This window comes from Eleutherodactylus coqui, chromosome 10, assembly GCF_035609145.1.
Source record: "Eleutherodactylus coqui strain aEleCoq1 chromosome 10, aEleCoq1.hap1, whole genome shotgun sequence".
Classification (NCBI taxonomy): Eukaryota; Metazoa; Chordata; class Amphibia; order Anura; family Eleutherodactylidae; genus Eleutherodactylus; species Eleutherodactylus coqui.
The window spans coordinates 53,771,027-53,783,498 of record NC_089846.1 but is presented as its reverse complement, the minus strand read 5'-3'; the positions used below and the strand labels follow the sequence as shown (position 1 = coordinate 53,783,498).

The 12,472-nt window shown below is 45.6% G+C and overlaps 1 protein-coding gene across 1 annotated transcript; it reads right to left on the bottom strand.

The window, feature by feature from the left end:
- Nucleotides 1–3,545: 3,545 nt before the first annotated feature.
- Nucleotides 3,546–12,036, bottom strand: LOC136581049 (proteasome subunit beta type-7-like). The gene is made up of 5 exons (XM_066582042.1): nt 11,944–12,036; nt 11,466–11,606; nt 11,064–11,179; nt 7,120–7,178; nt 3,546–3,701 (listed from the first exon to the last, which is right to left on the bottom strand). Exons 1-5 carry the CDS (start codon nt 11,997–11,999, stop codon nt 3,546–3,548), a joined length of 528 nt encoding a protein of 175 aa, XP_066438139.1. The 5' UTR covers nt 12,000–12,036.
- Nucleotides 12,037–12,472: the final 436 nt, after the last annotated feature.

Sequence of the window (12,472 nt, the reverse complement as noted above, 5' to 3'; positions counted from 1 at the left end):
AATGAAAGGACACATAAACTCTTCCGTTTTTTTTAGTGTTCAGTATGCGGTATAAGGGCTCCTGTCCACGGACAGATTTGCATTGCGGAGTTCGTAGCAGGATTCCGCCTCCGGACTCCGCAGTAAATCCAGCCCCATAGCATGCAATGTAAAAACGCGAATTCCTGCCCACGAGCAGAAATTGATTGTGATTTTCCACTCGTGGAGAAGAAATCGCAGCATGCTGCGATTTTGTGCGGGCTGTGCACTGACGATGTCCATTGGAAGCCGTCCGTCCCACAGCCATTCTGCAATCATCATTGAAGTCAATGGAAGTAGTCCAACCCGCGGTCCGTCCGCAATTGACAAGCCGCGGATTCTGCGGGAAAGGCAGGAGTTTAAAAACACTGTACTGTGCATGTCCGACGGCGGGCCATTGCGGACCATCCGCCGTACAGAAAAAGAAGACAGGTACGCAGGGTTGCTGGCCGCGGGCACGGGCGGATTCCATGCGGGATTCCCTATGCAGAATCCGTGTTTGTCTGTGTGCATTAGGCCAAAGACTGAGACCTTTCTTATCATCCCTCGATGGGGCCGTGCATAGGCTAGCTTTTTGCATGACAAGCTGTAGTTTTTTTGGTACCATTTTGGTACCATTACTCGCCAGCGTGCATTTTTACGCCGGTGCGAGGCGTTTTTTTTCTCACAAAAATCACTTCAGTAAAGGAGCAATCCTCCGGCGCGGACGGCTACCGTTGAAGTCAATGGAAGCCACTGATCCGCGGGAACAGCAGGAGTTTAAAAAAAATCTGTACTGCACATGTCCGTAGTCGAACCGTGCGAACCATCTGCAGTACAGTGAAACTGAAAGAAGACAGGTTCGCGCAGAAGCAGGCGAAGAAGGCCACCTGCACACAGGTATGCAGGGTGAACCGCCGCGGTCAGGGCCGGATTGTGTGCGGGATTCCACAGGCGGAAATTCTGACCTGCTGTGTGCATGAGGCCGTAGTTCTCATGTCCACATGCGGGTAGGATTCCACATGCGGGAGCCCGCAGCGGAATCCTCCCCTGCCCGAGGACCCTGTGTACCTGTCCGGGTCTTCTTTTTTCTCTACTGCGGATGTGTGCGTACGTGCCGGCCAGAGCACATGCGCAGTAGAGTTTGGGTTTTTTTCAAACTCCTGCTTTGCTGCGGAGTCCACGGTCCATCTGCCAATTTAATAGCGGACAGGCCGCGAATCGGACGGCTTCCATTGACTTCACTGTAAGCCGTCCGCATGGAATCCGCACTAAAATGGAGCGTGCTGAGATTTGTTTTCCACACCAAAAGATCTGCCAAACAAATCTGCATGCTTTAACTCAGCTGCGGACGCCCATGCTTCCCTATGAGCGGCTTGGATTGCGGATCTAATTGTATTACATGAATGAACATTCATCGGTCAGCTGATCATCACCATGGCGGTACTCTGACTGGGGTGGGGTTATGCATGGTTGGTACACTTAGAGGGTCTGTTATGGAGGAATGACAGCGCTCATTCAGAAAGGAGCATGGGGAAATCTTTTTGGGTGCCTTCACACTTGTGATCGCGATATCGCTGCATTTTATTAACGCAAATGCCAATAGGACTTTGTTAAAAAGGCATTGCACAAAAATCGCAAAGCACAAACTTGCGATTTTTGTGCAATGCGTTTTTAACAAAGTCCTATTGACATTTGCATTAATTGTCAATAAAAAGATTGCATCCTTGACAGGCGCTATCCTACGGATAACGGTGATCACGGAAAAGTTAAATAAAGTTAAAGTTTCACCTCCCCTCATTGATCGGATCCATGAGTTGAGATGAAAATAGTCACCCCCATCCTCCGCGATGTCTCGCGGTGATCTGTTCCTTTCAGGACCTGACGTCGTTCTCTGTGCACACGCCCCTGATGTCATACATCGGCCGCGTGCTCAGAAGGGCTTGCGCCCCGGAAAATTTAAAATCCCTTTACTCCTGACTTGCATGTGTAGCTGGGAGCAGAGAGATATCACCGGTTACCGCTGTATGCGGTTCCTGGTCACATGATCGCTGTTACCCAATGGATAACAGTAATCATTTAAAGTTTAAAAAAAAGTTTACGTTTCATCTCCCCTCATGGATCATATCCGTGAGGGGAGATGAAATTACGTACCAACGGCGCCCAGATTTACTCATGGACCTTACCCCGGCTTCTGCGCATGCGCCCCCGTCGCAAAGATGACAGAAGCATGCGCAAAAGCCGCAGCTTACCAGGGTAATCTAAAATCTCCCTGCTCCTGACTACCAGATGTAGCCGAGAGGAATTTCCCCGTACTTACATCATGAGCGCATGAACGGTCTGACTCCTCTATATTTCCATACACAGTCTTCTCATGACTCCAGTTTTGAGATTTTTTATTAGAGAAAAATTGACACATACTATAAATCATCGCTGCGTTGATGATGAGAATCAGAGCATATGGCCGCCCTGCGGAGGAGCAGATAATGTACCGTAGGGTTATGACAAGCGCAGTCCAGCAGGCATTGGTAGCATTGTCTTCTGTATGGCAAAGCGGTTCCATGTTTTATTTGGCGGCAGAAGCAGGTTTTGTAGCATTCGGTATGATTAGTAGGCATGAAGTTGATGATTTGTGGATTGGTATGAGGGGCCCCCTTTTTTGGTTATTCCGTGTACATTAGTTGAAGAGTCTCTTCCACCAGATCGAAACGAGTTATAGTCTCTTTCAGAACGACATAGAACAGAGATAGTTCTGTAGCTTACATATATACACTTTCCCATCATTTTCAAGATTTCTGCTTACTGTCAGTGAATGGAACTTGCATTGCTTACATTCTGTGGCAAAAATCCCGTCTTAATGTTCTACTGAAAGAGATGTGGGGCTTGTCATAGTGTATCAGAGCTCTCTCATTGCTAGATGGGTTTTCACACTTATGTGTAAACTGAATGCTTCCATTCACAGCAAGCAGAGATCACTAAATGGGTGAAGGTTTGAAATGCAAAAAATATAAGAGAGTGGTAAAACTTTTCACTATACATTTGAACCAAGACTACAAGTTATACCCTACTCACAGGATAGGGTAGAACTTGCTGATCTGTGGGGGTCTCACCTTTGGCAAGCATCTCAAGGGGGTGGGGGTCTAACTCTGCCTGTCACTGCGGGGGTCACTTCTCTCCCTTGTGGTGATGTCAAAATGAATAGAGCGCTGGGTGAGCATGCTTTCAAATAGCCAAGCAGCAAGTGAGTAGCTATCTCTGCAGTCCCATTGAAAGTCAATGCAGCTTCAGGGCGCTTGCACGACCAGCGCTTCATTAAGTCTTAACCCTGCAGTGAGGACAATGAGGGACACAGGACCCTCATTCTCAAAATTGGCAGGAATCTTGGGTGAGACCCCCACCAATCAGCAAGTAGATGGGGGATAACTTGTAATCTTGGCATAACCCCTTTATACACTCGATAACTGATGACCTGGGAAGCCATTACACCCGATCTTTGGATCCACCTACAAATATGTATGGCCATGTTGCATTATCAATATATTATTATCTTACCTTGGTCCCTTGGTCTCGGTTTGTGTGTAACCCCTGAATACCTGGGCCCCTTCTCGTGTAATGACACATAGATCCACTCCACTGCCAGATCCGAGGCCGCACAGGATGCCCGCCGTTATGAAGTCTGTCACCAGCTGCTTTGCTTCCTCCAGCTGATAAAGTGGAAGGAGAGTAAATAAAATCTTACCGTCTGAATAGGAAAATCCCAGGAGCCCATACCGCCCCAGTATATGGCTATGATCACACAGAGGGAAAATCTGATACGGATTTCAATGGAAATCGTGGCGATTCAAGTGCACATTTCCATTAGAGCTGCTGAGAATCCGTGTTTGCATTATTTCCATTCCATTATGCCAATATGTGTGCGGATAACCTGAAGCAGATACTACGCTCCTCAAGAAAAGTCATGTCACATCTTTTTTTTTCCCATGACGCACTTTTCAATTCTGCATATGGAAAAATCTGCGCCATATAGACTACTAGCTGATATAGCTGGCTTCGCCCGAGTTAATTTGGTACTGGTGTTTATCTGGTGTTCACACGGAAAATCTTATGAAGTCGTGGTTACTTTAGAGATACTGAGGAAAAACATATGTTCACCATTTTGCATAGTTCTCTGCGTTGGAGGCAACCATGCGACGTTTCCTTGATATAAAATGACATCAGGAAGTGAGAGAATTAGATTACGTACATAGAATTTGGACACTAATTCTTTTGCGCTTAGAATTGAATAATCGAGTTGGGACCCATTAGCTTTTCCTATTTATGACATAATCAATGCTCGTGCCAAATTTCCCGTTTCTATGACACCGGAAAGTGAGAAAATTACATTCAGCACGTAAAATTTCGACGCCAATTGTTTTGCGCTAGAATTGAATAATCGAGTTGGGACCTATGAACTTTTCCTATTTATGACATAATCAATGTTCGTGCCAAATTTCACGTTTCTATGACACCGGAAAGACAGAAAATTACATTCCGTACGTAAAATTTGGACGCTAATTCTTCTGCGCATAGAATTGAATAATGGAGTTGGGACCCATTCGCTTTTCCTATTTATGACATAATCAATGCTTGTGCCAAATTTCCTGTTTCTATGACACCGGAAAGTGAAGAAATTACATTCCGCACGTAAAATTTGGATGCTAATTCTTTTGCGCATAGAATTGAATAATGGAGTTGGAACCCATTAGCTTTTCCTATTTATGACATCATCGATGCTCGTGCCAAATTTCCCGTTTCTATGACACCGGAAAGTGAGAAAATTACATTCTGTACGTAAAATTTGGACGCTAATTCTTTTGCGCATAGAATTGAATAATCGAGTTGGGACCCATTAACTTTTCCTATTTATGACATAATCAATGCTCGTGCCAAATTTCACGTTTCTATGACATTGAGAAGTGAGAGATTTAGATTATGTACGTTAAATTTCGACGCCAATTCTTTTGCGCTAGAATTGAATAATCGAGTTGGGACCCAATTACTTTTCCTATTTTGGAGATAATCTATGCTTGCGCCAAATTTCATGTTTCTACGACATTGGGAAGTTGGAGAACTTTTAGCGAGTCAGTCAGTCAGTCAGTCAGTGAGTCAGTCAGTCAGTCAGTGAGTCAGTGAGGGCTTTCGTCTTTATATATATAGATGATGTAAATTCCTATTCAAATGAAAATTCCGCCAGCAGTCACTAATGCAGCTTATGATATGTGCTGTATGTTATATAGAGTGTAGTGAAAAAGACGGATCCAGCGCTATATCTCAATACTGTTGTCCTACAATAGCATACTTAAATAGAAAGGCATGGTAGCGCTACACAATGGTATGGTGCACGGACCCCTGGGGGCCCTGGTACATGGAATTTAATTTTATGTTGTGGCCACTGTAAGGAATAGAGAGTAGAACCCAATTACAAAGTTGAAAAAGAGCATCTGAGAAGCAGAAATCCACTTTCTGCATCTTTCCAAGTTCCGTGTGCCCGCTATTGTCTGATGTAAGAAAATCGTACTTGAAGTGGCCTCCTTCTGCTATTACGCATGCATGGAGCTGTTTGACAGTGCATTCCATGGCTGACGCTATCATTGTGGAACCGTGTTAGTAAACGGTGGAGTCCGATGCAGTGCAAATGAAATGCAGATTACCAATAAGAGGAAGAACCAATCAAAAGACATGCATGTGTGGGTTGGAAATTGGCACAATCATTTTGGGGTTCAGCATTCTACTTGCCACGGTCACACTGACCACAACATGTAAAGGGTTAAACAACGGGATTCAAAGGTTTCTCTGATCCCCGCTGTTTGAAAAGGTACCAGGCTGTTATCCAACAGCTGAGCACCCGCTATTGAGGCAGTTTTGGCATCCAGGAGTCTGAGAAAGTTGAGTGCCGGTCCCTGGTGACCATATTAGTTGCCACTGATGGAAAGGAATAATAATATCTTGACAGAAGGGGGCACTTTTTTATTTTAAGGGACTGCAAAAACAGCACATTGCACTTTGCTTCCTCTTGGTGACATGATCAGAATACAGGTGCTATTTATGACAGCCTGTATTCTATGAATGGACCGACCTCAGGAGCTGCTAGAAAGTGTGACGGACCATCACAGCAGTTTTCGCCCCTCTTAAGGCCTCCTTCACACAGGCGTTTTTATACAGCGTTTAGCGATGCCTTTTTTCAGCACTGCGCTCAACGCTGTACAGCGCTTCCGTTTATCTCAATGGGGGTTCTCACACAAGAGACAAAAAGAAACGTCTTCAACGCTGCACTTTGAGAGTGATTCATGTTCTATCTTTGGCCGTTTTCAGCCCTGCGCCGCTCATTGAAATGAATGGGCAGCGGTTTTAGTGCTGCTTAAAATGTGGCACAATTTGGTACCATGTTTTTAGATATGTCTACATGCAAGTGCTAGCTGCAATACCTAAAAAAAAAAAAAAAATCTTCACCTAGCAGGCGCCGTCCGGGTCCCAGCCGCTGCTCTCCGGAGCTCCGGGCAGGCTGCCGGGCACTTGTCATCGTCGACAGAGGAGCTTTTGCTAGTGCTGAAAATGCAGCCAAAATGTTGTCAAAAATGCATGACAACCCTGTTGAAACTGCGGTAAACGCAGCGTTGAAGAATGCTGCGTTTCTGCAAATGCCTGTGTGAGGGAGGCCTAATTCTCTAACTAAAGGAACCTGAATTCGACTGACGATGCTATTGGTTATACGGGTAACAAATGTATACAGTTGCTAACAATGTAATTTCCAATATACAGTGTGTCTAGATTGCGGAAGCTTTGCTGTAGGCTGTGTGCACACTAGCTGTGAGCGTGATTATCACCTAACAGGCTTGGGCGAAACTTGCATCGGACGGCACACAGAAAGCAGTCTGTGTGCTGCCCAGTTTACACGGCGGCAGCCCAGTGACATGCATTGACGAATAATAATGGGGCCATGTGCTGTCTGTTGATTAACACACACATCACACCGCCACAAATATGCTAATGTGAGGGAGGCCTTAGCCATAGCATAGCTCTTAGAGGTTTGCCTGTATAGGTGACACAGTACAACATACACACTTACCTATACTACACACATACCTGCATATTGGGTTTGAAGCGATCTTTTAAGATGGCGATGGCTGCGCTTGCACCGGATCCTGGAATCAGCAAGGGAGATGTATCAAAATTGGTGCACAATGAAAATGATGCATTTGCTCATAGCAACCAATCAGGTTACAGGTTTCATTTAAAAAAAGGCAATTTTCAAAATAATTGCTTGCTGTCAGTGAATATAAACATCATTGTTTACATCCAGAGATTTAATACTCATCCTGATTGAGTCCAGCTAATATATGTGCATGACTCATTAAAAGAGACAGCCCTTGTATGAAGGCTTATTCACAGCGTGCGAATTCAGTCCCTCTTTTGTATCTGTTTTCTCTAGGAAGATCTCTGGAAGGTCCTGGGGATCTCTGCAGACGGATCCGATAAAAGACACATTTCTAGACTGGGCCTGCTGGTTTCATAGACAGAACAGATGAGGTGGACCACTACGTCCTGGCCGTCATCTGAATATTCACTTATGAACATTCTTCCACTAAAGGGAATGTATCACCTATATATTTTTTACTAATATATGATAGTGACCGCTGCAGTAACTTCCGGGATCAGTCGAGCAGGGCAGAGAGCGGCGCCGCTAAACAGAGGACGCCATTGTAAAGGAGTGTATTGCTTTTTTCTTTATTTTACACTTTTATCGTCTCTCTGTCATCCTTTTAAATCTCCGAAAACCTTTTTAACAGCATTTGGGGAGATGTTTTACAGCAGCCACATGGACCACATACACAATAGACACGAGCTGACCCATTAACGTCCATGGGAGGGTGTTGTGGGTGTGCTTTGTGATCTATGTGCAGGAAGAGGGACGAGGTGAGCTGCACTGTGAATGGTGGATCTTGTGTTGGTGCCCCTGTTGGTGGCTCCTGTGTTAGCGCACAGGACACATGTCAAGCAGTTATGTGCCCAACAGTCGTTCCAATGATTATTGCTTACCGTATGTGCTTTCACACAGGAGCAATAATCGCTCATTGAATGGAGACAGAGCGTGCTAGAGATCTCTTCGGCCTCCCGTCTCCATTCCGAGTAAATAGGCAGTTGTTCATAGATGAATGACTACCTGTTTACATAGGCCGATTATTTTTTTTGAAATGTAAATGGTGACATCGAAAATAAAAAAATCACCCAAAATTCTAAAAAAAATATATATTTAACATACTATTGCAATCGCAAATATTCAGCCCCCATTGCAAATTAGATTTATTTGCTAAATCTACGAACTTTCAGCTGTTTGCAAAAAACAAACAAACAAGAACAATTTAACCCCCAGCAGTTTAGGACGGGCTTGTTCTATTTACGTCTGTAGCTCCAGTTCTATCAGGGCTACCCAGAAGCTTTTGGTGTCATTTTAAAGGGGTTGTCCCGCGGCAGCAAGTGGGGTTATACACTTCTGTATGGCCATATTAATGCACTTTGTAATGTACATTGTGCATTAATTATGAGCCATACAGAAGTTATCAAAAGTTTTATACTTACCTGCTCCGTTGCTGGCGTCCTCATCTCCATGGTGCCGACTAATTTTCGGCCTCTAATGGCCAAATTAGCCGCGCTTGCGCAGTCCGGGTCTTCTGCTGTCTTCAATGGGGCCGCTCATGCAGAATGCCGGCTCCGTGTAGCTCCGCCCCGTCACGTGCTGATTCCAGCCAATCAGGAGGCTGGAATCGGCAATGGACCGCACAGAAGAGCTGCGGTCCACGGAGGGAGCAGACCCCGGCGTCCATCTTCAGCAGGTGAGTATGAAGACGCCGGACCGCCGGGATTCAGGTAAGCACTCTCCGGTTTGTTTTTTTAACCCCTGCATCGGGGTTGTCTCGCACCGAACGGGGGGGGGGGTTAAAAAAAAAAAAACCGTTTCGGCGCGGGACAACCCCTTTAAGACTAAGATTACTGGCTTTAAAATAACACCAACAGCATGTCGGTAGCTTCTAATCGAAGCTAGAGCTGTTTGAAGTGGGGTCGGATTGAGGTTGTTACAAAAAAGTAGTGAAATGATGAGGACTTGCTCATCTAATCACTCTATAATGTTTAACCCCACAAATGCTGCGATCGTTGCAAATGTAACATTTGTGCGCCTGTTCAGACGTCCCAGGCCTAGCGCATATACGCTGAGGCCGCAATGCCTTACCTCCCCCTCGCCGGCTCTCTGCCACTCTCTTCCCCTCCGGCTGTTTGCAATGGTCTTGTCCGCATCTTAGCTCCACACCTGTCTCGCCCCCTCCCATTGCAAACAGAGAGGAGGAGAGAGGAGGAGAGAAGGGAAAGGAAGTTTAGCAGTCACGCACTAAACTCCCTCCCACCTCCCTTCTCCGGCACTGTCATAGGCTCCCATAAGAATCTATGCGGCGGCCAACGTATTCCGGCTGGAAAGATAGTTCTAGGACTATCCTTCCTGCCCAGCGTAAAAGCACCCAACACTATATTTGCCAGCCGGGCACTTTTATGCCGCAGGAATACGCCTATGTGATCTGATGCATTGCAATCCAATGCATCAGATGGTAGCGTATATCGGCTGGTTGTGAAAACGGCGGCCAATATACGCTGGTGTGAATAAGCCCTGAATGCAATGTGCAATTGCTTTTTTCCATTGCCCCAAAGCAATTGTGCGATCACATGTGACGTCTCGTAAACCGGGCGGGACTGCCCTTGTGAATATACAGAGCAGCAGAGGAGCGAGCACTGGCGTGGGACAGAGCGGGTGCAGGGCGAGTTGAGTATCTGACTATTTATTAATTTTTCTGCATGGGGAACATACTTTTACTGAAAAAATATAACTTGGACCCCCCGTTTTCCTTCAGTTATTTAGTCCCACTAGGCAAGTCACTATGCTGTGAATCTAAAACTGCAACGCAATGTATAAGCTGTGCTGAAGACGTCCCCTAATGGGCATACAATAGTGATATGCCTGGAGGTCTTTCCTACGCCTCTGACTGTCATAGCTACCCATCAGCATCCTGTGATTGCATTTGCGGGAGGCCGATGGTTGCTACTGACAACAGCATCTAGAGAATTAAATGACCAGGATCGGAGTTGTATCTGGTCCTGGCCATTACAGCGAGAGCTCGGCTGACAGTCAACACAGAGCCCTTGCTGTGATTATGCATCTGCAAGACCCATGGCATAAATGTCCTTCATGGAGGCCGGTCTATGATGTTCATTTACAATGTGTTTGGAAAGTCTTCAGACCCTTTCACTTTTTTCATATTTTGTTAATTTGTGGCCTTGAGCAAATAAAAAAAAGTCACGTTTCCCCATCATTCTACACTCAGTACTCCATAACGACAAAGTGAGAATAACATGTTAGAAATCTTTGTGAATTTAAAAAAAATAAAAAACTAACATTTTGCACTGACATAAGTATTCACACCCTGTACTCAGCACTCAGTTGCAACACCTTTGGTAGTGATTCCAGCCTCCGGTCTTCTTGGTATGATGCCACACAGTTTGCACCCCCCGATTTGGGGATTTTCTGCCATTCTTCACTGCACATTCTTTCAAGCTCTGTCAGGTTAGATGGGGGCCGTCTGTGGACAGCCATTTTCAGGTTTCTCCAGAGTTTTTCAATTGGCTTCAAGTCCGGGTTCTGGATGAGCCACTCAAGAACATTCACAGAGTTGTCCCTAAGCCACCCCAGTGTTGTCCTGGCTGTGTACTTGGGGTCATTGTCTTGTTGGAAGGTGAACCTTCTGCCCAGTCTGAGGTTCCTTGCACTCCGGATCAGGTTTTCATTAAGAATATCTCTTAAACTTTGCTCCATTCAGCTTTCCATCAACCCTGGCCGGTCTCCCTGTCGCAGCCGCTGAAAACACCCCCAGCATGAGGGTTGAATAAATGTGATTGCAATTGTAAAATCTTGATTCATACAATAGGTCATTATTCGATGACACCTTCCCTTTAAGATATGATATACAGATCATCTTGAGTCTCACCTAAAGCCGTGTAGGGAATGACGTCCGTGGATCCATGAGGGTAGATGCTGGTAATATGGGGGCCACGCACATCAAACCCCCCTATGATGATCAATACTCCAATGTGACCTTGATATCTGAGAGGGAACACACAACACCAACCTTTATACACCAAGCATGATTTTTATATCATGGCAGATATATATTCTGGACAGATACAGGAGCACTAGCTCTCTCATAGTCTTGTACAGCACGTCACAGACAGCAGTTTGTGCTTCAGAGCTGTTTTTTCTTTTATAACTTGAAACAAGTTACAACCATTGTCAGAGATTTTGAAGGTAATACAGCTGAGTTTTCTGGTCACCTGCCTACTCCCATCTATTATCTCCATTACTGACTATTCTTGCTACACCTCGTACTCACCTGAACAGCAGCTGCTTTAGCATTCGAGTTGCAGTGCACACACGAGGGGGTCTTCCTGTGGTCATAGCATGAACCGCTAGGTTGGAGGATAATAGTTGGGTCACATATTCAGCATCGGCGGCTACTCCAGCTCCACAACAACTAAGGGCAAAGAGGAAATAGGGGGTCATGTATTTCATGTAAGTGCTGGCATTACCATCAGGGCTGTAGAGGTAGCCCACCCAATACATATCCCCTAGTAGGTTAGATCCTTTGCCTCGGTCATCCAATGTGGGGGATTTGTCCAAATCTCAGACAGGCCCCTTTTAAGGCAGTGGGACCCTCAGTAGCAGACAATCTCAGATTCGGAGGGCCATGAATCCCGTCTTTCTGGGAGTTATTGGGGGTCTAAGCTCAGGGACTCTTACTGATATTTATATGGCGTCCTACCGTAGGCGGGATATCTGTGAACAATGGCCCACCCTCATGTCATACTTACTATATGTTGTCGGAGATGTAGTGGATCTTGGCACAGTTTTTATCTGCCACAACCATGTCATCGGTGGCTCTTCTGTCTGCTCCTAGGACAACGCCATCCCATAGAACCAACCACAGGTCAGTTAGACAACAGCCTCAGTCAATGGGCAACTCAACCACTGCCCGTCCATCCTACCGCGTATACGATCCGGCAATGGTGGTCCCCGTCTTAAGAGCTTTCGGTGGTTTGAGACCAAGAGCTGACGCATTTGCCTCTATGGAGCTGTTTCTGAGGATGTACAGAAGACACAAGGAAGTGATGCTCAGGTTTTATAACGTATATATTTTATAATCTCCATTCATGTCTGTAGGTTATTGCAAAGTTCTGCTGGTTGGCCTTGGAAAGTGACAACAGTTTGGCTACATCCCATCGTCAGACAATGACCAGTAAACTCCCACAATGCACTGCTCTCTGATCACAGGAAATTGGCAGAATTCAAAATTTAGCTTTATAGATGTGAATAGAGAAGAGAACATGATCAGTACAAGAG